This window comes from Lingula anatina, chromosome 3 (genome assembly GCF_051362555.1).
Source record: "Lingula anatina isolate TDL-2025a chromosome 3, LinAna3.0, whole genome shotgun sequence".
Lineage (NCBI taxonomy): Eukaryota > Metazoa > Brachiopoda > Lingulata > Lingulida > Lingulidae > Lingula > Lingula anatina.
In genome coordinates this window covers 4380739-4405305 of record NC_141769.1, presented here as the reverse complement: position 1 = coordinate 4405305, position 24567 = coordinate 4380739, and the positions used below count along the sequence as shown (strand labels likewise).

General features: G+C 35.7%; 3 protein-coding genes across 8 annotated transcripts in view; 1 reads left to right on the top strand and 2 right to left on the bottom strand.

Moving 5' to 3' along the window:
* The window catches only part of LOC106179642 (vitellogenin receptor), a 49538-nt gene extending 34954 nt beyond the window's left edge, over positions 1-14584 (top strand). For 2 of the 5 annotated variants that reach the window (XM_087008074.1, XM_087008072.1), the window contains 16 exons: positions 764-883; positions 1427-1546; positions 2071-2247; positions 2995-3111; positions 3562-3681; positions 4005-4148; positions 8314-8465; positions 8868-8994; positions 9692-9803; positions 10183-10380; positions 11052-11248; positions 11538-12188; positions 12484-12574; positions 12923-13105; positions 13386-13512; positions 13933-14584. In XM_087008074.1, coding sequence (XP_086864200.1) covers positions 764-883; positions 1427-1546; positions 2071-2247; positions 2995-3111; positions 3562-3681; positions 4005-4148; positions 8314-8465; positions 8868-8994; positions 9692-9803; positions 10183-10380; positions 11052-11248; positions 11538-12188; positions 12484-12574; positions 12923-13105; positions 13386-13512; positions 13933-14040 — 2744 coding nt within the window. In that variant the 3' untranslated portion in view covers positions 14041-14584. Of the gene's footprint in view, positions 1-763; positions 884-1426; positions 1547-2070; positions 2248-2994; positions 3112-3561; positions 3682-4004; positions 4149-8313; positions 8466-8867; positions 8995-9691; positions 9804-10182; positions 10381-11051; positions 11249-11537; positions 12189-12483; positions 12575-12922; positions 13106-13385; positions 13513-13932 lie in introns of those variants that run through there. The other 3 variants (XM_087008073.1, XM_087008075.1, XR_015333389.1) reach the window with 3 other exon arrangements.
* On the bottom strand, positions 4601-8204 carry LOC106179649 (E3 ubiquitin-protein ligase NHLRC1). Its single transcript, XM_013563370.2, has 3 exons — positions 7676-8204; positions 6602-6803; positions 4601-6044 (listed from the first exon to the last, which is right to left on the bottom strand). The coding sequence occupies exons 2-3, from the start codon at positions 6788-6790 to the stop codon at positions 5349-5351; spliced, it is 885 nt and encodes a 294-aa protein (XP_013418824.2). The 5' UTR covers positions 6791-6803; positions 7676-8204; the 3' UTR covers positions 4601-5348.
* A 126-nt stretch (positions 14585-14710) lies between the features above and the next one.
* LOC106179650 (flap endonuclease GEN homolog 1) lies at positions 14711-24477 on the bottom strand. Of its 2 annotated transcripts, XM_013563371.2 has the most exons (12): positions 24346-24477; positions 23468-23645; positions 22688-22946; positions 21526-21705; positions 21102-21292; positions 20713-20819; positions 19651-19841; positions 18971-19054; positions 18263-18396; positions 17844-17905; positions 17324-17476; positions 14711-16630 (listed from the first exon to the last, which is right to left on the bottom strand). In XM_013563371.2, the coding sequence occupies exons 2-12, from the start codon at positions 23620-23622 to the stop codon at positions 16455-16457; spliced, it is 1692 nt and encodes a 563-aa protein (XP_013418825.2). In that variant the 5' UTR covers positions 23623-23645; positions 24346-24477; the 3' UTR covers positions 14711-16454. The 2 variants fall into 2 exon arrangements, with proteins under 2 accessions (XP_013418825.2, XP_086864202.1); XM_087008076.1 differs by lacking the exon at positions 24346-24477 and having other exon boundaries at positions 22717-22946; positions 23468-23638.
* Between the last annotated feature and the right edge of the window lie 90 nt (positions 24478-24567).

Sequence of the window (24567 nt, the reverse complement as noted above, 5' to 3'; positions counted from 1 at the left end):
ACTGTTTCCATCATAAATAACTGGACTTTGAGCAACTGTTCTTGATTTGGGGTCATGTAATTTAGGATCACACCTTTACATCAATATTCTTAATTTTTCCTAGTATTCAATTATCAGGTCAGGTGCTTTGAATTATCAACTTAATTATTTATTATTCTCTTTTGTGGATAGTAAAGTTTTTCTCATTATAAACTGGACTTTGAGCAGTTCTTGATTTGGGGACATGTAATTTAGTGTCACACCTTTTACTTCTGAATCAATATCCTTAATTTTTCCTAGTGATCAATTATCAGAAATGGTGTTTTGAATTATTGACTTAATTATTCATTATTCTCTTTTGTGGATAGTAAAGTTTTTCTCATCATTAACTAGACTTTGAGCAGTTCTTGATTTGGGGACATGAAGGTGTCACACCTTTAAGTTTCCCTAGTAATCAATTATCAGAACAGTTGCTTTGAATTGACTTAATTATAAATCATTCTTTTTTGTGAATAGAAAAATGTCCAAACTAAATGACAGGAGTTTAAGCAGTGCTCGATTTGGGGATACATAGATTTCAATCCTTTACTTAAACGTCCTTACTTTTTCCTTAGCTAGTAATAAATTATCAGGACAGGTGCTTTGAATTAACTTAATTATTAATAATTCTGTTTTTACATTATTAAACATATCCCTTTATGTCCAACAAGAAGCTCCCAGTAAAAGTTAATTTGAATTTACCAACATAAACTGAATGATGTAAATTAATTTTGCTAAATTCCAGGCTTGTTGGCTCCTTGCCAGGCAGAGGAGTGGCGATGTGGGAACAACGCCTGTATAGCCAAGTCTCTGAGGTGTGACGGGAAACCTGACTGTTCTGACCACTCAGATGAAGTGACCTGTGGTAATGTGAAAACCTTTGCTGAAATGACTCTATTTTATAATGTGGTTGCATGACTGTATTTTGATTGTTTGGTAACCAGCTATAAAAATGTCACTAACTGAGATTTAAAAACATGTTTGTTATTTGTCAGAATACAAACATGAGTGTGTGCCATTTTGCCCCAGCACATGCAATTTGACTTGGATAAATTTCAATCAAATTCAAATTACTGATTTTGGGGGTGTTCCTGTATGTTAATTGGTCTTGTTCTTTTGGTGTTTTGAGTTATCACAGCAACAACCTTTGCAAATATGCAGAGATATGTACTTGATTGTCACAGGAGACTATAGATATTTCACATAGAATCAACAAAGTGTTATCTATTACTAAGGATGAGATTTTTCCCACTATCAACAGATTTTTTGACTTTTTGGGAGCCAAAACTATCATTGGCCTAGGTGGCCCACTGGACCCCATGTCCCCCTATTTACTGACTTTTTCACCAATTGGCAGTCTCATCCCTGTATTCCTGACATCTCATTGAGATATCGCATTTTATTTCAGGTGTGGCATCTGAGTGTTCTCCCCCCTGGTTTCAATGTACCATGGGCCCCTGTCTGCCACCGCACCAGGTCTGTGATGAGCACCAGCAGTGCCCTCTGGGGGAGGATGAAAAAAACTGTGGTAAAGATTATGTAACCAACACATAACAGATAACACAGTGCCTGGCATTAGCGATATTTTCAACAAATTTGTATCTTAATAACTCGGACTCACTCATTTACACCTTGTTGTCCAATATACCACAATGGTGTTGAGAAGAAAACACCAAGTGTGAAAGATATATTACATTCATGATGTGAAAGACTTTATATCTGGACAGTTGTTTTCTACGTGGACTGTGGTATAGGATATATCATTATGGTAATACACTAGGTGTAAAATGAGTGAAAATCAATGATTGGATTCCTAATCTTACTCTGCCAAACAATAAGGCCTCTCTAGCTGATGAAATAATTTATTGTACAGAATGACACAGAATTGCTTGTATCATCACGACTCTGCATGGTTTTCAGTTTCCAGTTACATGTACTTTTAATATTTGACTATTTTGAGATCTCCTGTGGTCTCAGTCACCAGGAGTGACACACTCTACCCACTGTTTGTCTCACAGCAGTTTGTGACAACCAGTGATTTTTATCTTCTAGGTCTGGTCACTTGTGACATTTCTGAGTTCCTCTGTGGTGATAATGATACATGTATACCCGGTCACTGGGTGTGTGACGGTTTCCGAGACTGCGAAGACGGAGTGGACGAGTTTGAGTGTAGCCGCCCCAGGACAGATATGGTGCAGAAGAAAGACAATAATGGAAATATAGACAGTGGTAGTGTTCTTTTAGTTTTGCTTCTCTTAATTATTTTAACCTATTTTTTCTGGACTCTTTTTTTTTTATCTGAAATTTTGACAACATACTGTGGCTTTGCACCCTAGATGTCACTTTTACTGACATATATTTCTGTTTTGTTGTTTCCATAAAAGCATGTTATACCCTAAGTGTGATTTACCACAATAATATTTTATATTGTCAGTGGTTTAAAACCATTATTCAGATGGAACCCCTCACTATAGCACTTATTTAGTAGTAATAATAATAATAATAATATGGTAAACAGTTGAGCTCATAAACACTCCAGATTGTTATCTGTTTGATACCTTATGTTACCAAGAGTTACTCTATTGTTAACAGTGATTATCATGGGGTATTAGAGGTGACACCTCTGGGGAAAACACCCCCAGCTGCAATGAGTAACCAAACTATTGTCCAACAATAACACAGTGAGCAAACATACATAGTGTGCATGTAACACAAGCCATTCATTAAGGAGGGTGGCGTTTTTAAAACGTAACCATTGAAGTTGTTAGAAATTGTGACTTTTGGTAAACTTTCAATATTTCTGAGCTCAGCTGTAATAGCTATGATTATTGAACCATGTATTAATACTTTCAGGTAAAGTAAAAATTAAAAGATTATAGACTGATGAAACTCATTAGAAGTTGAATAGCAAGTGAAATTAGTAGTGTAGTGAAATTATGTAGTCTAATTTATTGAGGTAAAACAATGCATTTCCAGCTGCTGTGTGTGGTGCAGACATGTACCAGTGTGGCAGTGGAGAGTGTCTGGTCTACCAGCAGGTGTGTGATGGCACCCAGCACTGTAGAGACGGATCAGATGAGGGTGGACAATGTGGTAGGTAGGGTGAGTGTCACATTGTGATGTGTTAGTTGTGACAGTGTGTTAGTTGTGACAGTGTGTTGTGACAGTGTGTTAGTTGTGACAGTGTGTTGTGACAAGTTGTGTTAGTTGTGACAGTGTGTTAGGTGTGACAGTGTCTTAGGTGTGACAGCTAATGTATTAACTGTGGTGGATGTGACAGCGCATGTGTTTGTGTGATTTTGTGGCAATGATAAAGGAGCATAGTTCAATAGTGATATATAGGTTTGACAATGAGGCTGTGTGGTGGTGTGCAGGTTTTGATGGGGAGGTGATTGTGACAAGATGGAAATTATGTTAAGTGTGACAATGATGTAGTCTGTATTAGTGTGCTGGGTGTAACCGTGAAAAAGAGGGCAAGATGAAGATGTGACATTGAGGATTGTGTGTGGTTTCACAGTGACAGCTTTTGGTTATCTTTTCCAGACAGCTCATGTTCCACGCTGAAGGGGGGTTGTAGTGACATATGCCGCAGCACCCCTGCAGGCCCTGTGTGTCAGTGTAGAGAGGGCTTCACTCTGCTCAGTGATGGAATGGTCTGCATAGGTATGTACAGCTCTGATGCACACACACACACCCACCCACACACACACACACACACACACATGTACGGGTGCATGTCACGTATGCATGTTTTCACACAAAATTTACATACTAGTAGGTGCTTCTGCAGGCTTTCAGTTATGCTTGAAAACATCCATGTAACATTGAAATATGCAAGCACATGGCACACACATGTTCTGTGTCATTTCCTTTGCACAGTTTAGAAAATAAGGCAAATCAATGCTGTAGGTTTGGTAATGTTCATATTCACCTCAGCTTAATATGCTTGAAAATTTTCCTGCTGTATATATATATATTACTTTCAGATGTGAATGAATGTGACCAGCCTCTCAGTGCCACTGCTCCCCTCTGTGACCAGGTGTGCTTTAACACCAAGGGCAGCTACAGGTGTGACTGCAAGCATGGATACCAGCTACAGTCTGATGAGAAAACATGTAAAGCAAGTACAGGTAATATAAAGTAAAGCACTCAGAGACCTCCATCAAGATAAATAATTAATTACTAAATAAATTAACCTTTACTTAAGTGAAGTACGTATCACCACCAAAATCTAGTCATTTGTTCGTTGTTCCATTTCTGACCTGTCCTGAAGATTTCATTGAAATCCATCCATAACTCCTTGCATAAAGTTGCTGACAGAAAAACTCACAAACAAAGTATTAACAGAACAAGAAACATAACCTCCTAGGCTAAGTAATAATGTAGTATGTAGCCTTGATATTAACACCTTGGACAACTCTGGTGTGACTGAGTGTGGGTGCTAACAAGGATGGACATAAAAACAATATATGTTGTTCTGTATTTGGTTGTACTTAGCTCATTGTGGAATAGAGATATTGATTTTTTTTTAGACTTCTCACCTCTGTCAAAGTTGAGAAGATGAAATGATTAACACCAACTAGCTAGAAGTTATTTGATAAAAATTAAGAATTTTTTATTGAAAATAATATCAGTCTTTTTTTGTTTTGCTGATCATAAATTATTGAAAATACAACTTGATATGAAATAATGATCATGATGATGATTTCAAAAATTGTCAATGGAAATTCCATTTTATGATAAGTATCACAGAATATTTGGCACTTTAAATGTGAATGAAATCTGTTTTTCTTCTCCCATTATGTTATATCACATGCCTCATCACTAATGTTTAATGTGCATGATATTAAGTGAAGTTTACAAGAAAATATCAATACTCTCAATAAGAATACTGAAGGAAGAATACCTAAAAAAAAAGGAAAAAAAATTCAGGATATGTTGATAGGTTCTAAGTTAAGTGACTTGTCTCAGCTGAGTCATAAATGATTTTTGAGTCACTTCCCCCTTTTTTTTTTAATGTAAAATTATGCTTGGGAGTCATAGGTCTGGACTTTTTAGCTTTTTATCCCATTAAGGCACAACAGACAAATTTCACTCTCCACAGCATGTAGTTCGTATTGCTCACATCAGCAAAAGAGGTCAGCTATGCCTTGAAGTTGATTGTCCATTAGTAAGTGGACAGGATATATCTAAAAATTTCTCTTCACAAATTGTATTGATGGTTTCTATAGGTGGAATATAATTTCCTCTGAATTCAGGTTTCTTTGCATTTTCAAAACAACTTTTTCTGCTTGTGCTTTGAAGTGCCCTCTAGATTATGAACACTTCTTTCATGGTTGGTACGTGAAGAACTTGACTTTCCCACTGTATGCCTCCCCAACAACCAATTGCCCATAGTTGTCTATTGCCACAACCTGGGGGACATCTATCTTGTTATCCTCAGTGGCGATATACCCCTTAAATGTGCCATCATGAGAGAGCATCGTGACTTTATAGTTATTTTTCTCAGCAACAAATACATTGCCATAGATATCTGAGCATATGCCACAGGGGTCAAGCATCTGGCTTTGTCCTTCTTCAAGCCCACCCTGTTCCCACAGCAGTTCTCCTTTCTGACTGAAAGCTTTCACCTTGTTGCCAATGTTGTCAGACAGTAGAATGTCGCCATTAAATTTATTAACGGCGATGTAGCAGTCGTCGTCCATCTCCTGGGTGATTTCTATTGGTATGTGGCACAGGTGGTGCCCATGAGGGGTGAAGAAATGAACCTGGCGTAAATAACTATCCAATAGGAGGATTTCTCCCTTATGATTGGTCGTCACGCTGCAGGGTGACATCAGGAGGTCGCGTCCACACTGGAGCAAGTAGTGACCAGTCCGGTCATATATCTTAGCCACTCCGTCCCCCGGGTCAGCTATGGCTATGTTCCTGTTGGACAGGATAGCCACATCTTTAGGCTGGACAAATATCTTGCTGAATAACGTGGAGCCAAATTGATGCCTTTGGGTTCCACTGTACCGAAATGTCTGAATGAGAAGAATTGAAAACGTGTTAATATTTAATTTTTTATGTGTATTAAAATCCTGTGAAGCTAGTTGTTTAATTCATATCACTTTTTTTTTTTTGCAAAATTTTTAGTAAACCTTTAGATTGTTTTGTTGTGAAACAATTATAATTTTACTGGTATTTTTTTTGTGTTCAGTTATTTTATCAAATGATGCATATTAATAGAGATTGTTAGTGGCTGTGTAACATAATCAAGCCTTGGTAACGTATGTACAACTATTATTCTGGTTGAAAACTTTGTATATTGTATTGTATAATAACATGAAGTAAATGAGTATGAAAGTAACTTTAAATAATTATTTCATTTGATAGGACTGAATTCTGTTTGGTTAATAGTTTCAGCGAATAATCCAAACATTGACAATAAGATCAAAATTAATAATATTGATTGGTAAATTAAATTCATAATCATTGAATATTCTCAACTATACTCAGTCAAATTAAATAGAACTAATTTATCAATTGATAATTTAAATGAGAAAATTATATAAGTTTGAATGGAATACAAATTGATGACCTTCAGCCTTTGTGCTTTTCCATCCATCAATACGATATCATTTCGGTGGTTCACAGTGAGTCCACATATATTAGGTGTCTTGTGTGGGTTTTTCTCTATATTAAAGCAATGGACTTGTCTACCAAGGCTGCTGTTTCGGTGGAGTCTGACATCAAACAAAGTGAACTTCTGACTGGTGTCATAAGACATGGCCACTGTGGGTCTGTGAAAATATCAGGATTAGACTTACACTGCATATGGATGAATAGCACTGTTTTTTTTAAAATAATTTTTTTAATTTTTATTTTTATTAGCATGTACTTAAACCTCTTTATTACTAATTCTATTGAATAGGTTAATTTTATATCTGTCCGTTTCTGATAGGTCTTTGCCTCAGCTGAATTGGTGGTTTTTCTGTCCCTTTGTGTACTATCTCTATATAGAACCTCGATAAATAAGAAAATTGGAACATGGTTGCTTAAAGTTTCCTGCTGAAGCCTGGTTAATTCACCTAATTGAATTGGCTTTACTAGAAAGATAAGAAAATAATTATTTCATTCCCAGTTTGATAATATGCTGACCTTGGTTGACTGTGTAATTATTATAATTGTGCTTGATATACCTGGCCAAAAGTGATAATTGCTGTCAATGACATAGTCAGCCATGATAGATACATGTATGTGTACTTTGGTAGATATTTAATCATCTGACAGGCCTGAAGTCAATATTTTCTAAATGGCTGAGGATTGTTTTTGTGTGTTACAAATGTAAAAGATGGACCTCTTTATCCCTTTAGCAGACCCAGCATGAGAAATGACACCGTACCTAGATAAAAATTTTGTTTCAAAACAGACCTTATCTGACCAAAAAGGAAGTTTGTTTGAATCCCCCACCCTTACGACCTCCACCCTTACCATCCCCACCCTTACCACCCCTCCCCCTCCCCACCTTCAGACCTGCTAGAGATCATGATAATATTTTTGTAATGGTAACCTTAATATAATTCTTTTGTGTATGGACACCATCTTGTGGCATTCCAGCCAAAAGATGAAAGGTTAGGAATGACATAGAGTTACAGTAATAATATATTCTCACCTGCTCAGTCTGTCACTCGAATGCTTTCATGAAAATGTCACCATGCAGTGGTTTTATGGTAGTGTCCTAGCTCAGTGTGACACCAGTGAACCAACAACGTTACTTTACGTGTGTCATATCATGGTCTGGTTCCTACAGCCGCTAAGGGTCACACACTAAACCTCTGTACCTCACCCTGAGTGTCTGAGGTCACTAAAGATACCTCATTACTTATAATCTGTCCCCTCCAGTGGTGACCTGACCTCCAGTACTCAGGGTGTCCTTGATAAGATAAGCTTGCATATGAATGTAGGTCTGCGGAGGTGATGTAGGATATTATGTGAAGTTTGTTGTGTTATTATCTAGTGGGGTTAGTTAATTGTCTTACATACCCAGTTTATTTACTGTGTGTCTATGCCATAGAATGGATTTGTTGTTTTTTTTTATGAATTTATATGAATTTTGAATGAGCTGGAGATTTGTTTTTAATTATCAGTTCATTGATTTAATGTGTCTGTAAATTAATTTAAATGTCATTTTAATATTTGAAAATCTACAACACCCTACCCTTCCACAGACAAAAGCACCTTACAAAATTAAAACAAACAAAATATATATAGATTTATGTCACTGATCTGATATATTCCATTACATTACAGGCCCACTCCCCAGCCTCCTGTTTGCTGCTGGAGCTTCAGTGTTTACCAGCCATCGTGACGGCAGTCACCTGTCTGCAGTTGTCACCAGTCAGCACTTGATTATAGCTCTAGACTATGATTGGCTGACACAAACCATCTACTGGAGTGAGGCTGTAAGGGAACTGGGGTGAACCTTTCTAGTTTGCGTGACAGTAGAAGAAAAAAAAGTTTATCGCAAATTGTCAGTTGTCCTTACAGAGATCAGGAGAGAACAGGACCAATTTGTTTACAGCATTGTGCATAAAATGTTTATTTGTTTAATTAGAAAGATGAAATGTAAAAACAGATATTTTTGTAAAAATAATGGAGAAACATGGATATGTTTTGCAATATTCGTCTGGTAAATATATTGTTGAAGCAAAAAAAGAAAAGAGAGAGAAAGAATACAGAAAAGAAAAATAGTTTCAGATTCAATCTATAATTAATTGTATCATTTTTTTGTGGGTGGAGGGGGGGAAGGAGATGTACTTTTTAGTTTTCTTGAGTCATACACTAATTTTGAATAATTTTCCTAGGACACTATCAAGTCAATGAAGGCAGGAGGAAGTGGTGACCAGGGTGTCCACAGGTCAGTAGTGACCGGGTTGTCCAGACCAGATGGACTAGCAGTGGACTGGGTAGCAGGCAATATATACTACACAGGTATAATACTGTTTTCTGGATGAAATAATACTTCTTTCTGGCAAAAATTTGAAACCTTCAGATTACCCATGAATCAAATCAAGCTTAATTATAAATTTCACCATTAAAGGTCCTTTATGTATTTATTTATTTTTTAATTTTGTAATTTTTGTTGCAGATTTGAAAACGTTGCTGTACTGCACTGCTGTTAGTTTAACTAGTAACCTTGATATTTCCAAAATTTACTGTGAATTCATTATTTGACTCGATCTTTTCAGTGTGGAAAATCGTGAGTTTTATAGATGCTGTACACATATTTTTTAAAGTCACAAATTCTTGAAATTGAAACATTCCTATCGTGTGGTAAAAGCAAAACTATGTTTTGCAGGCTATGTTTTTTTTACTTCTATTCTATACAATAAAAGCAACAAAAATGCTACACAGAAATATATTTTTAATGATTCTAAAATTGCATCAACAGATTGACTACCTCACATTAGTTGTGAATTAAGCACATACTGGGACATAATAAAAGCTTTAATGTATGTGCCTGTACTTAAGGGCAGTGAGAATACTAATGAGCTGCAAATATAAACTGGAAAACTTTGAACATTGTGCTACTGTAGAAAGAGAGAATGGCAAAAAAGCAAGGTGACAGTGAAAGTGCATAATCAATCCCTGGACCCACCTGTCCATTTTAATGTCTTCTCTCCATCAGATGCTGGAACCAAACAAGTCACAGCTTGCAGTGGTGATGGAGATGTATGTTCTGTGTTAATACACAAAAGTTTGGACCAGCCCAGAGCTATTGTGTTACATCCTAAGATAGGGTGAGTGATTAGATGATGTGCATTGGGATTTGATCTTGTTATCTGGCGAGACAGCTAGCTGCTACAGAGCTTAGTAATGATAATTGTTTTGGCGTGTTTCTTGAGATATGGTTAGAGTGAATAAGTGTTGAAACCTGATGTCCATTGACAATCATGTTTGTAATAAGTTACCATTTTTTGTGTTATTTACTTTATTAATCAATTAATTAAGTAAATATATTACACAGAGTGCAAGTGTGCATACCTTTCACTGGCAGGACTCAAAATGTTCATTGCTTTTGTGGGAAAAAACTCGTATATCCTGGCCACTTTGTTAATTTTCTTCTACATTATTTTTCTTCGATATCATTAATATATAAATGTTCTCCTGGTGTGTCAGGCTAATGTTCTGGTCTGACTGGGGGTATGATGCCAAGATAGAGAGAGCCTGGATGGACGGCCAGCACAGACAGCTGGTCATTGGGGACAAGGTCATCTGGCCGAATGGACTGACTGTGGACTTTGTGCTGGACAGGCTGTACTGGGTGGATGCAAAGTTTGACCACATTGAGGTGGCAGACTTTAATGGGCAACACAGGTAGGGTTTTGGGGGGGGGGGGTAGGATTACAGTATTGACTCTGTCTTTTCCATGAAAAATTTATCAATCCTTCAGATATGTAATTTTGGAATTGTACAATTTATATTTCTGTGTAGCATTTGTTGTGCTAGCTTATACTGTTTTGAATATAAATATAGGGTATAGTCATCTTTTCAATGTTGTCACTGCCACTGAATTAGAATGTTCTTTTTTAAAGAATTTTTGACTTAAAAAGTACAGTATTGGTCTCTAAAATTCACTATTTTGGCCATTGGAAGATCAAATCATAACTGTACACTGTGCTTATAGCTGTATACTTCAAGTTGATGTTCTTGTTAGATTTATATGGAATAATATTAAAATCAGAACATCTGTTTCAAGAAAAACAACAAAACATACATAAATCATTATGGTACATGTAGCAGATCTTTTGAATTATTAAGCAATCTACTGCAGCAAAAAGTGTAAAACATTAGAGGTAATTTAAGTAGTTTGAAAATTTATTGAATTACCTACTATGCAGTACCCTCTACCAGGGTGGCAGATTATATAGGGAAAAACAACCCAGACCAAAATGACTGTATTTTTATCAAGAGACATATCTGTGAAAATTCAATATATTGCCCTGGTAGAGGGTAGTCAGTAAGCATATATTTGTTTACCCCTCTAGGCGAGTGGTAACAAGCAGGGGCATGCAGCACCCATTCAGTGTCACAGTATTTGAGGACACCCTGTATGTCTCAGAGTGGACTACAGGTACAGTGACAGTACTTAACAAGTTCAGTGGGGACAACAGAACCTCTCTGCCTGAATTATTCCACAGACCAATGGGGATACAGGTCTATCACCCTTTACGACAACCTACAGGTAATTTTCTGTTTTTAGAAAATGTTAAATAAAATAGTTTGAAAGTTTGAAAAAATAAATGGCTTTAAATTGTAATGCTCATTCATAAGTTGGTTGTGAATTCGTTTGTGAATCACCACTATATGATTATATAGTCATAGCTAATGATGTTGAAATTTATTTTTTCATCAATTCTCCTAACACACAGCACAAATAAATTCATCTTTAGATTTCTATAACAGGTATATATTCAGTGGTATCGCAGATGTTTTTTTCAATGACATGTATCGAATGATTTTCTTTCGTATAGGGTATAATTATTGTGAACCCCTCCAACCCAAGTGTAGTCACCTCTGTCTGCTGAAACCAGGTGGAGCCAGCTGTGCATGTCCAAGAGGATACACACTGGAAGCTGGTCACTTGTGTCAAATTACAAAACCCTTTACCAGTGGTGCAACACCTGAGATTTCTGGTATTAGTTCTGTCGCTACTACTCCTGTTTATCTGGACAGAAAAAATACAATTTCTTTATCTGCATCCACTGCCAAAAGTTTCTTTGGTCCTAGTACAAAAGCTGTGCATGAGTCAAATTTGGAACTTCTTAAACCTCAAGAAGGGGTTACTGAAAAACAACAGACGGCATCAACCATGACAACTGAATATCCTGCAGTGCCAAGAGGTGGGTCCGTTGCCATTGACACTGATGTTACCATGACAATTCCAGTGAGTTACAAACACCCTATAGCAACACACAAACTGACACCTCCCACTGTGACAGCCAGGAATCAATTGGATAATGTAAAAGGAGAGTCTGGGGGTGATGTAACAACTGTGAGTAGTACAACTACAAGGACATTGAATGAACATGAAGCACAAGGGGCCCACACAAAATCAATTTCCATGGTGACAGTTCAAGTCCCCAGTAATGGATATCCAGAGAGAGAACATGTGGATAATGAAGGTGAGTAACTTGTGTGACATTTACTTGATCAGTGTTAATGAGGAGATCCATGTGGTATAATGCGTTAGATAACTTATTGAAGTTGGCTTTAGATGACATTACAGAAAATTAACTGTCAGGATATTTTATTAGAGAATTTTGATGTTCTCTGAAAATTAACTGTCTGTATATTTTACTACAGATATTTGATGTTTTTCTTCCATATTGCCTCTAGAAATACACTTTCACCATATATTTTTCTATTTTTTTAATAATATTTTTATCATGGTTATACATTTTTTTCATGTCATATTAGGTCCTTCTGTAAACATTGATTTGCCAAACAAAACCAAACTATGCATTGCCACATGTTTAAATGGAGGAAATTGTGAGGGAGGCATTTGTGTGTAAGTCAAGTGATTTTTTTCCACATTTAAGATGAACTGTAGAGTTTTTTTTTCTGATTTTGTAACCTCCCATATTGATGCTTTTCAAAATTTAAGTAAAAATCCATCTGAAATTTTGGGCTCTAATATTGAACAGCTGGTATCTTTAGATGTTCAAAGATATGTATGGTAGACTGATTTTGAGCACATTTTGTATGAAATTGGGAATTTTTTATTTTTTGCTAATTTTGCCACCCCTGCTTAGTATAGTTTTTTTTCAGAATTAAGGTAAAAATCTGAAGTTAAAGTTTTGGGCTCTAATGAACATCACGTGTCTTTAGTGATTTTAGCATTACTCCTCTATTTCAGATGTTGGAAAGGTTTTACTGGCCCCAGTTGTGAGGTCATGATCTCATCCAATCTGACCAATGAGAAACCTGAGGGGAAGGAGGAAGCTGGTGACCTGAGCATTGTAGTCATCCCCGTGATGTCTGTCCTGGTTGTCATCACGGTCATCGTTGCTGCTGTGTCCTGTTATTGTAAGAAACAGAGGTAGGTGCCCAGCATGTAGTGCGGTACACAGGACAGGTTTTATATGGATCTTGGAGGGTACTTGCAAACTGGTGTAAAAATTAATTAATAAAATTTTGTGTGCGTGTGTGTGTTTACTGTCCTTTGTTTTCTTGGCTTCCATGCTTAAAAGTGCGATGTAAAGGTTTTAAGACTGGAATTTTACTTCTAGATGAACTTAAGAGTTGCATGCATTTAGTATACGAACACCTAATCAAACAGTGGTGCTCAAAAGCTAATTTTTACATTTTTTCATTTTCAGAATGAAATCACATCTTCTCCTAATCAAGTATAGCAACAGACACAACCAAGTAAAGCAGACGGATGAAGAACACTTGGTAGAACATGCCTTCCATAACCCTGCATTTGCCAGTGAAGAAGATGAAAGTGTAAGAGATTTTTTGGTACAGTTTTAGAAGTAAAAATATAATGTAGAGATAAAAGTCCTGGATTTTTCCAGATATTTGGATGTTTATTTACCCCCCCCCCCCAATAGAGCTACACACCGACTTCTTTACATTAATAAAAAAATACGTCCTACTTTTGACAAAAGCATCAACTCAAAATATTTTAAATGCAGAAAGAAAATGATGCATAAATTTTGAAAGGACTTTGTTCAATTATCCGAATGTGTTCTGAATTCTTCCAGTCTTGTATACAAAATTAAGGTAGCAAAGCATGCCGTCTGTTGTAATTTTGCATACTACTCTACTTCTCAATGCTTTACAATATACAAGCATCGTACTTTTAAAGGATTTAATGTCTTTTTATTCCATTAGTATGAAGGGATTAAATAATTGTACTTTTAGGATCACCAGAATGCCAGTCTTCACAATTCACAGTGTACCATAGTCACGTCTTCGGACTCATCTGACTCCGCTTTCACTGATGAGAAATCAGATGAACAAAATACCTGAAGCTAGCTAGCCTAGCAAACTAGTTTATCCACATGAATTGACACTCTTCTGTCCAGTACAGTATTATTGAGAATTTAGACAATCTCTTAATGGTGAATGGTATCAGTATTTTACATAGAGGTCTGTTCCTTTCCCTTAGAAAATTATATTCTGAAAGAGTATTGAACATTGTGTGTTAAAAACAACTATATTTTAGAAATGAAATGTTTGGGCACTGCTTTGATAAACAAGTAATATTTTCAGAAAGATTTAGTATCACAGCAGCAATTACTTCTATTTTATTACAAATGGCTGTTATTTAAAAATTTATGGTAATCCATGTTGTTGATCTGCAGATTTATCAGAGCACTTGTTATCATCTATGCCATTGTTGTCTGTTGAGGTCATACGAGTCGAAATTTTTAATGCATGTGGACACGAACGTGTAACTTTGGTGTTACTGTCTTTGTTACCACTGTTACAAGATGTGCCCTATGAAAAAACATATATTGTGACAATTTGCTACTTAAACTGTTATAAATAAGATAATAAATTAATGAAGACACTTTTGATTCTTTTTGCTATATTTTTCTAAATTATTTGTCATTGTATTTTTTCTTTGTTATAATATATAATTTATGGCACTAAACATGATGACATTTTTTCTTTGTTATAATATATAATTTATTGGCACTAAACATGATGACATTTTTTCTTTGTTATAATATATAATTTATGGCACTAAACATGATGACTTATCTCACTGAAAACATGCAGATAGGAAAAATTATACAGGATAAAATTATAATCCAAAAAAATGTTTCTTTGATTACAACAAAAGAACTTGTCGACTCTTGCCATGCATTAATGGCAATAATTACCCAAGTTTCACCATGCAAAGATAATTCTATTCAAATCAAATTATTGTAGTGATTCTAAAAGTTCATGAAAAGAAAATAATTTCAAAGAACTATCTGCCCATATTTTAAAAGGAAAATAAGAAGTTGTGCATTTAAAAAACAACAAGCTGAAAATCACTTACAGCCTAAGCTGCTAAAATCATCATCTTACATTTAAATACAGTGTAAATTGCTTCATACAAAGAATGTATAAGTTCATTTAATTTTTGGAGTCTAAAAATCATTAAACCTGGTCATGAATAGGAATAAATAAAGTTGATGTAAACTGTTACTAATAGCCCAAACTTTGATCCAATATTTTGTTTACTGATGTGTGAAACTGGGCCTTCTCAGAAAATTTCTGACACTTGCGTTTTCAACATATTAAAATATATTCAATCAGCACCACATTTTCTCAAATAATTAAGTTTACAGACGTGTTTATGTACATATTATAGCTTTCTGTACATTTTGTACATTGATAATTAAAAGTACAAGGTTGCGTAAATTGATAAAAACTAACTTCTGGTCACAGTTTTCTGGTTATGTTAACATGCAGATTATACAATAAGATTAAATATTCATAGCACCTCAACTGGCATCTGATATTTCGCCAATTATCCATCCATGCTTCAATAAAACAAAAAATAATTTAAAAGCACAGTAATTCATCAGAGAAGTACTGTAACAAGCTACTAAAAACACAAACAACAAGTGATTTTTAAAATAAAGCTGTTTCAACCAATTTAAAGGTTTCAAAAACTTCTACTTCTGATTAATAGTCTATTTTAATCAGAAGGAGTCAATAAATCTACTAAAAACCTAACTTCTAACAAAAGAAAAATCCAGCATTGCCAGATAAACAATAAAATTCAACACTTCTCATATAAATATATAATGAGATAGCAACATGCATAAAAATGCACTTGGACTTGAGTCAACCACTGGATTAATATACATCTTCCAAGCTGATGTTAAAATCATCATGATCTGGACATCTTTCTACTTACGACTGATCATTTATGACCAAAACCTGGGGAAAAAGAAGAGAAAACTTCTTTTTGACATACAAGTCTGGGATTTTGAGATTTAAAGTACGAAGCTTATTCCAATGAGGAATCTCAACTTGTGCTTTGTAAGTTGCATTGGTCACTTCCTGTAATGAATGACTCAGCAGTAATGTCAAGGTCTGACATGCTGGATGGAAAGTAATCCGTTTTCTTCTGCTGAAACACAACTGGCATTTAAAGCTGTGCTTGCTGTATATGACACACCCCTGTTGTCTTGATTACATTCAGAGCTGCTGCTGGAAACTTGGATCAGTTGGGCTGGAGATGTCACTGTCACTCCCTAGTAATGGCGACTCAGAGAAATTCACAACCTGTAAATTGACCTCTTCATCTAGTGACATTTTCTGTTTTTTCTTGAAAAAGCTGGAAATCGATGATGTCTTTTTTCTGTTTCTGTTTGCCGCCTTCTTTGTTTTTCTTTTGTCCATTTTCCTTGAGGGAATGCTACGCTTCATTGATGTTGAAATCACAGTATGTTCTTGATTGCTGGATTTCTGGATTCAATGGACAGTTGGGGGTGTGACTCAACACCATCAGTGCCAGTTTTTGATGCTAACTTCCTGGTCCCACTATTTAGTAATTTGTTCTGAGGAAACGGAATTTTTAGCTGTTTCAAGCTCGATTTGGTGTCCAGTTTTCTCTCTTAAAAAAATCATATCATTATTCTTCATTAAAATGGTTATTTTAAAACTACATACAGTTAAAATTTCAAAACTCTAGGAGCTGCTGAAAGAACCATAAGCAGGATGTTCCATTAAAAGTAAATAAATATAAAAACTAAAGGCAATTTCCAGTGCCTCCATAGCTATCAAAGATGTACTCTTGAAAAAATTGTCTTATGAAGTGACCTAAGGAAAGGGGAGGTCAAAAGTTTTTACCAGTATTTTGTATTTTCAGTGTGAATGTGCTTGTGAAATGAGAGCTGAGATTGAAATGAATCATGAAAAAGATCAGTATCTTATTGTATTTGGTTTACATTGTTTTAAAACTTAAAAATATATTTTATGACACAAGGAGCAGGCTATCTTTAAAATTCAATTAAGGCAATTTTAAAATATGTTTGAGGAAAATAAAAGCCACAAAAAATCTGCACACAGTACCATTAAATCTCTGAAAATTTTTATATGTAATCAAAATTTATAAATCCAAACACAGTCTTACAATACTCTGGATTTATTTTTTAAAACTTGTAGCAATGTTTGGGTCAAGTGAAATATAAAAAACAGTTTTTTTTTCATTAAAATGACCTTTTTAGTACTAAGACATTTCTTGAAATTTTGAACCAATTTCCAGTTAATCTGAAAAAATTATGTTTAAAAAATAATATTTGCTTACTTTTTACACTTCTTTTTTCCTCCATCTTTTTGATTTTCTCTAAGTTTGTCTTCTCATCAAATTTCTCTGCCATCTCTGGGAATCTCAAATGAAATGCTTCCTTGCACTCCAGTGTCACATAATATGGTTCTTCAAGACAGGCCAAATCCACAGCTGGAGAAGAAATGTAATAATCTAATAAATAATCGTCAGACAGTAAAAAAATTATTGTAGCCAATAAGCAAAAAAAGTATCACTTCTGTCAGATTAAATGTAAAAATCTCTTTCTGTCAATGGTTGATATTAATAAACATAGCTGCACAAACCTTGTTATTACATTTTAACTAATTTAAGTAGTCAATAAATGATCTGCATACCTTGGTGTTTTGTATTTTCAACTTAAGATAATACATCTTATGAATAAGAAAACAACAACCAAAATTATAATATTTTTGCACATTATGCTAACTGAATTTTCCATTTAATACTAATGGTGCGATGCAAGTAGATAAAAAATCTTGAATTTTATCATGTGACTCACCCAACTTGTGCCACCTGACCTCATAGCAATCTTGATGGTCTTTTTTCTTAGTAGAAATTATGCTGAAACAAGAGACAAACAATTTATACATATATATGTGCAGAATGTGCTGTATATTTTGAAATTGGACATGTATAGCTTACTTTACATTTCCTCTATACTAGGTCAAGTAACGTAAACATAAATAATTAAATAAAGTATTAAGTTTTTTCACTTATGTACATAAAACACAGTGTAAGTAAAATAAAACATAGTACATTATTACATTAACATGTGTATACTGAAACTCCCTAACAGCCCATCCTCACACACTCCAAGACCAGAACATGAGGATTCAAGTTTGGCAAAGTTCATAAGATTCAGGTAAAACCAAAGAAAACACCTCTTCCACACATCACCACACTGCATATACCATGTACCTATCTGGTATAACAAGTGGGGTTGTTTCACTGCTCTCTGTTTTCCTTTGTTTCAACTCCCAGGATGTGAGACAAGGGATCACATGACTGGAAGTCTTAGAATAATTCCACTTCAGATATTTCTTCATGAAGTTCTGTAAAAGATATAATTTATAATTGTCAACTTAATGATTATACACGAGTGCCACTGCTGGACCATTACTTTTATATGGGACCATGCTTCCTTTGATTTGGATAATTCATTGACAAAATAGTAAGTTGGAAATCAAGGCACACACTAAAATAATACAGCAATGTATTTTAGTACAAAATATTATGGCTTGTTCCATTTAATCATGGTTGTCATTTAAACCTTATACAGGACTATCACCTTTATCAACTATGTGAAAGTTTATTTCATAAAGGCATATTAAAGTTTATAAAACAAAATAAGATCATGCACTTCTTGAAGAAAAAAAAACAATGTTGGTCAAATAATGTGGGCAATGAAACCACCAGGAAAAATAAAAAGAAGGGAGACCAAGGAAAAGATTTATGGATACAGCTCTAAAAGAGGCTATGCAAAAGGTAAAGGTAGAGGAGGACATAAAGGACAGGACTGGTGGAGGTGGAGGTGTGCTATCCACTGTGATGACCCCTAAGAAGGAAATAAACCAAAAGTCAAAGATGAAGCACTTCTTAAAGAAAATTCAGATTTGAAGTATTTACCTGTATTCTGTCAATCTGTGGCTTTGACCACTGAAAGTTCTCAGCTGGACATACTTCCCCAGAGTTCATATACTCATTTATCACCTTGTGTAAATAAAAATTGGGCATTATTAAACAATATCATGCTGACATTCTCACATCAAAATCAATTAAGTTAATACCATTTTTTTTTCTTATTTTCATCATCCAAGGTCAAGGTTCATTACTGTTATTATAGGGGAGTCCCAAAAATAAATGCATTCATTGCATTCACAATATCATTGCCTGTCAAACTTCTGAAGTATATTTTTATTTTACATTGTTTTCCATATAATACATCAAATGCACTTTTTATTGTTATATTTTAGCAATGCACCTGTAACAGTATGGTAATCCAGTGGACTCAGCCAAACAATTTTACATAAAAATTTTTTAAAGAACTTGAACTCGATATGACCATTTTATTAGCTTCTGACAAAGCAGCAAAAAGCAAATCTTTGAAAAGAAAGTTAAGACCCCTGAAGTTTGATGCCATGGCAGAACCCCCCCAAAAATACCAGTACAGCTGTATCATTTATAACTCTCTGAGGAAAAATAACAATTTTTAACAGCATGCCAAGACACATTTCTAATTTGATGCACAGCCTTGTGTGTGTGTGTGTGTGTGTGTGTGAGTGAGTGAGAGAGAGAGAGAAAATCACCTTCCTGTGTCTGTCAGGATACCCAGGTGTTTCCATGGCTAATGCCCTCAACTTCAGCTCAGCTTCACTATATTGCGCTAGTTGAGAATTCTTGTTGTGCCAGTCACAATTACACATCTCTCCTTCAGTATCACAGGAAACTTTGGTCTTGCATTGTTCACAGCCATTCTTTTGGTGGCTAACATAATTACCTGTAAATGACACCACAGACGGTAATTCTAATCCATTTAAAATCTTTAAATGGTTTACAACAACTGCATCTATATATCCACACCTCTCCAATTGTTGCCATCAAAATTGTGGCATATGTTGTTGAGGGGCACCTGTGCAGGCCAAACAAAAAGACAGAGTTCAGTGAGATGGTGTGGCTGAGACATTGTGCCCCTTAAATGGATAAGTGTGAGTTGCTTTGCACATGCCCTTTCTGCTGACAGACTAATTCCCTTTGTTCAGCCACTGTTATCCATCACTCAATACTAATCTAAGACAAAGAAACTGTCAAACTTAGACTGCATTCCCATAGATTTAGATCAATCCATCTAGATTGACCTAACTCCCAGGGGGTTCACGCTAAATTGCTGTCAGCCAAGCGCGCACTGTAGTTAATTACCCCCTTACAGCTTTTAGTAGGCGGGACAGATGCTCAAGCCAGCTAAGCTGACAGTAATCTAGTGAGACTCCCCACAGGGATAGATGATCAATCTAAAATCTGTGGAATGGGGTCTTAGTGGTTTATTGGGGCATTCTTTCTCAAACTGTTCAACTATCTCTTCTGTTTATTTAATGTCTACTACAGCAGATTCCATATAACTTGGACACCTTTGCACCTGCTTGTGTTACACAAATATACCCATACAAGTTCAGCATTGTCCACAGTTATCTCAGCCAGCACAAAATGTAAATAATGTTCCGAATGATTCAAGATAATGATACGAGTTATTAGAACAAGACTTGGGTCTACTGAATACAAAGTACTCATTTGCCCATCTCAGAGTTCATCTTTGTAAAGTAAATACGTGCATGGGTCTGCTACACACACTACTAGGGGTACAGTATACTTACCTAGGTGCCTGCACTGAGAACAGTGGCTGTCCTTTTTCATTCCACTTAAATCTTGCTTTATCTTCTCTCCTCTCAGTAAATCAACATCATCCTCAAGACTAAGAAACCTACAGCCACAAGGAAAATATCCATTTGATTCAAATTTTGGTTTTAATTATTTTCTCTCTGAGTAAATCAACATCAAGACTAAGAAAACTGTCATAACAATGAAATGATTTTAAGAAATACAGGTAATGGTTTGAGTGATATTATGAAAGCAATGTCATTCTCTCATATTAAGAAAAGAAAAAAAAATACACTACAGTGAAAGACAGGTATTCATCACTATCATTCAAGTCCAATTTAAAATTAAAGGTTTATTTATTTGTCAATTTTTAACACATCAAAACCTTTTAATTGCATCTTCCTTGCCAAATCTTTGCACCAGTGAAAGTGCCTTTATTTTTCCCACTTTTTGGATCCCCTTGGCATCGTAGTCGCAACCCATCATGGCAGCCAAGCAGACAAGCTGTCCTCTACCCAGAGAAAGTTTTTCTTCAATATCAGACATATCATAGCTGTCTAAACGGGACTGATGTGACTAAAAATACAGATGTGACGAGATGTAGCCATAATAGTAGCTGTTATTATAAAATCTTTTAACAATAATTCTGTCATATTAAAATCAATATCTATATAATAACAATTTTATATCTGTGTTGCTTGTTAATACAACATGCTGGTGAAAACGTGTTTAGTCTTTTTCAAAAAATATACTTGACCAATTATTATTATTATTTTTTTAGTAATTGCAAAGTCTGCACCATCCCTTACACTGTGGTTGTTTATCATCAGATTCCTGTAGACTCTCTGAGCACCATACAGGAAAGCATCCATGTCATCTGTCATCACGGCATCCACCATTTGCTTTTCATTCAGTAGACCACACAGTGCCTCACCTTCATGATGACTCTGAATACAGGGGAACCCAAAATACTGCAGCAATTCACGACACTGAAAAGGCAATTGCACCTATGGAAACAGAGAACCCCAAAATACTGCTGCAATTCATGGCACTGGAAGAAGCAATTCAATACATGGATACAGGGGGATCCAAAATACTGCTGCAATTCATGGCACTGGAAGAAGCAATTCAATATATGGATACAGGGGGATCCAAAACAAACTGCACCTATGGACTCTAGAGAACAACAAATGCTGCAACAAATAACAGCACTGAAAAAAGCACTTCTCCCCTAATACCCCCTTTACACTGGACGGCGTCCTTTCTGCGTCCTCTCTGTGACCATGAAATTTGGCATCGCTGTGGTCTTAATAAGGAAGCACGAGCACTGATTTTGTATCAGAAGAATGCTCAATGACCGGCCAGTTGTCGGCACGTAAAATATTATAATTTTTTAACTCTCAAATGGGGCCGTGCTGCTGGACGCAGAAAGGACGCCGTCCAGTGTAAAGGGGCCGTTAGGAGATGTAACTCACATAATAACAGTCTGTGCCAATAACTATTTAGCCACCCCCAGGGTCTAAGAAACTCTGGCCCATAACATAAATTATGGCCATTCACTGTACACATTTCTAAAATTTTACTTTCCAAGCTGTAATTACACTGGCATTTCAGACACGTATGAAGCCAGTGCCACTATCACAGACTCAATTAAGTTAGGTGAAAAGATCAGTCATTATCATAGTAACTTTCCATGGGTTCATTTGTAAAAGAAAATTCAAATAACTTTTCACATCTACTGACATTTTAGTAATAGTAATCACTTACTTTTTTTATTAGACAAATCACTTACTTTAGAGCTAAAAAAGTAACAACATAAATACAAATTATAAAATTTCTTGGAAGCAAGATCGAGCTTACTGATAACTTTTTACAAATAGATAATCAGTAATTTTATTCCACATTTTCAACCAAGCATCACTATATTTACATAATATGTACTAAATAATCTCAACCACCATTTATGCAGACCTGCTCTACTATCTGTTCAAATCGTTTACTTCTAACAATTCTCTCATCCATTCCTTCTCTTTCCTCCCTGCAGTGAGAGCTGGCGCCAAGATATCCCTTCTGCTGGTCACACTGGTCAGTATCAGCAACGTGTCCACTCTGCACTGACCGTCTGTTGCGGACAGTTTCATATTTCAGCCTGGCAGGTTCTGAGCCATCCAATACAAACACAGCATTGATCCCATCTATAAGAAACCGCTTCACCTTAAAAAACAGGTTCCTGAAAAAAATATACAAACATTTTTATACACACGTGATACTGTACACACCCACACGTATTCAACCTGTATATGTACAGACCAACTTAACAGATTTTGATCAATTGTGATCACATATATTATATAACATGCATTCCTAACAGGTTGATTCATATCATAATAAGTATTTTAAAGCATCAAGTTAAAAAAACCTTTCCTGTCCTTTTTTGTACATAATTTCACTCCATGTTGATACCACTTCATAAAATGAGCTACATGTACAACTTAAGTTCTTTTTATTGTATTGCACATTGTCAATGAATGTTGCAAAAAAAGAAAATAACAAAATTTCAACTGCTCATTGTTTGACTGCTGATCTACCAGTACAGAACAGTATACTATAGTGTGGTAAATCAGGCCTATAATCTGAATATTTGAATATTATAGAAATACAGAGAGAGCAGGAATCTCCCTCTTGGCATCCTGAGCTGAATCAACATACGTGCACATATTGGTACACCTTACACCATTCATGGGTATTTACTGTAAATGTTGATGTGTGCCCTTGTAGTCTTTCAACCCGTGGGATTGGACAATCCACCCACTGAGATCAATGGCCACAGTTTGACCTCTCAGTGACCTCAGAGTGACCACCTGCTTGACATCCTCCAGGACTGGCCACAGTCCTTTAACACCCATGCCTCAGCTGGACAGTATGTGATCTGAAAGATGTTGATGAAAATACATGTACATGTCATAAAATAAACTATACATGTCATAAAAGAAAACTATGTATTGTGTTTTAGTGAGTCATCCATGCACTTGTACTTTACCCATAATAAACTATTCAGTAGCCAGCAATTTCAGAAAGGGGTTCTTTTTCTGAAAAGTGGACCTTTTACCATGAAACCTTTGCATACCTTGATAAAATTTTACCCGCAGAGGGGTCCTTTTTTCCAAGCAAAAAGGGGGGATTCTTCCGAACCCCCCGACACCCCCGGCTACGAGCCTAGGTGTTACTCTAGCACATTATTAAATATAAAACATAAATACGATGACGAACATCTAGAATCGAATAAGTTTATGCCACCTTGGGTCCATATATATTATAATACTGTATACAATATGATGATGGGTCCACGACAAAAAAGCACGCACACGCACACACAGACACACACACACGTTAACATTAATACACTGTACCAATACATGTAGCACGAAAATTCAAGCGTTAGCACTCCTGTTGACGATTCTGATATGTACTGGCTGTGCTAACGCTTACGTGCTACTGTACGTACATGTACATGTAAAGGTAAAGGTGCAACAAGTCTTACATTAACGTTTGTTACTACAACAAAATTGTTTCAATATATATTCAGCTTTCGCCTTGTTGCTTTAATAAATAAAACAAAAGGTACGTACGGGTATATGTAACTACTTCAGCACTGCACCAACAGTGCCTGATCAACACCTTACTTGTTCCTTCTAGAGTCTTCCTTCATCGTGGATTTACCGCTAGGTGGCAAACTGATCGCAGAGGTCAAGATGCTACCCTTGCTGACTGACTCAAAAGGATACGTTGTTAAATACCACAAATACAAATATCCAACAATAATAAAATGATTTCCATATATGTTGTGGAAG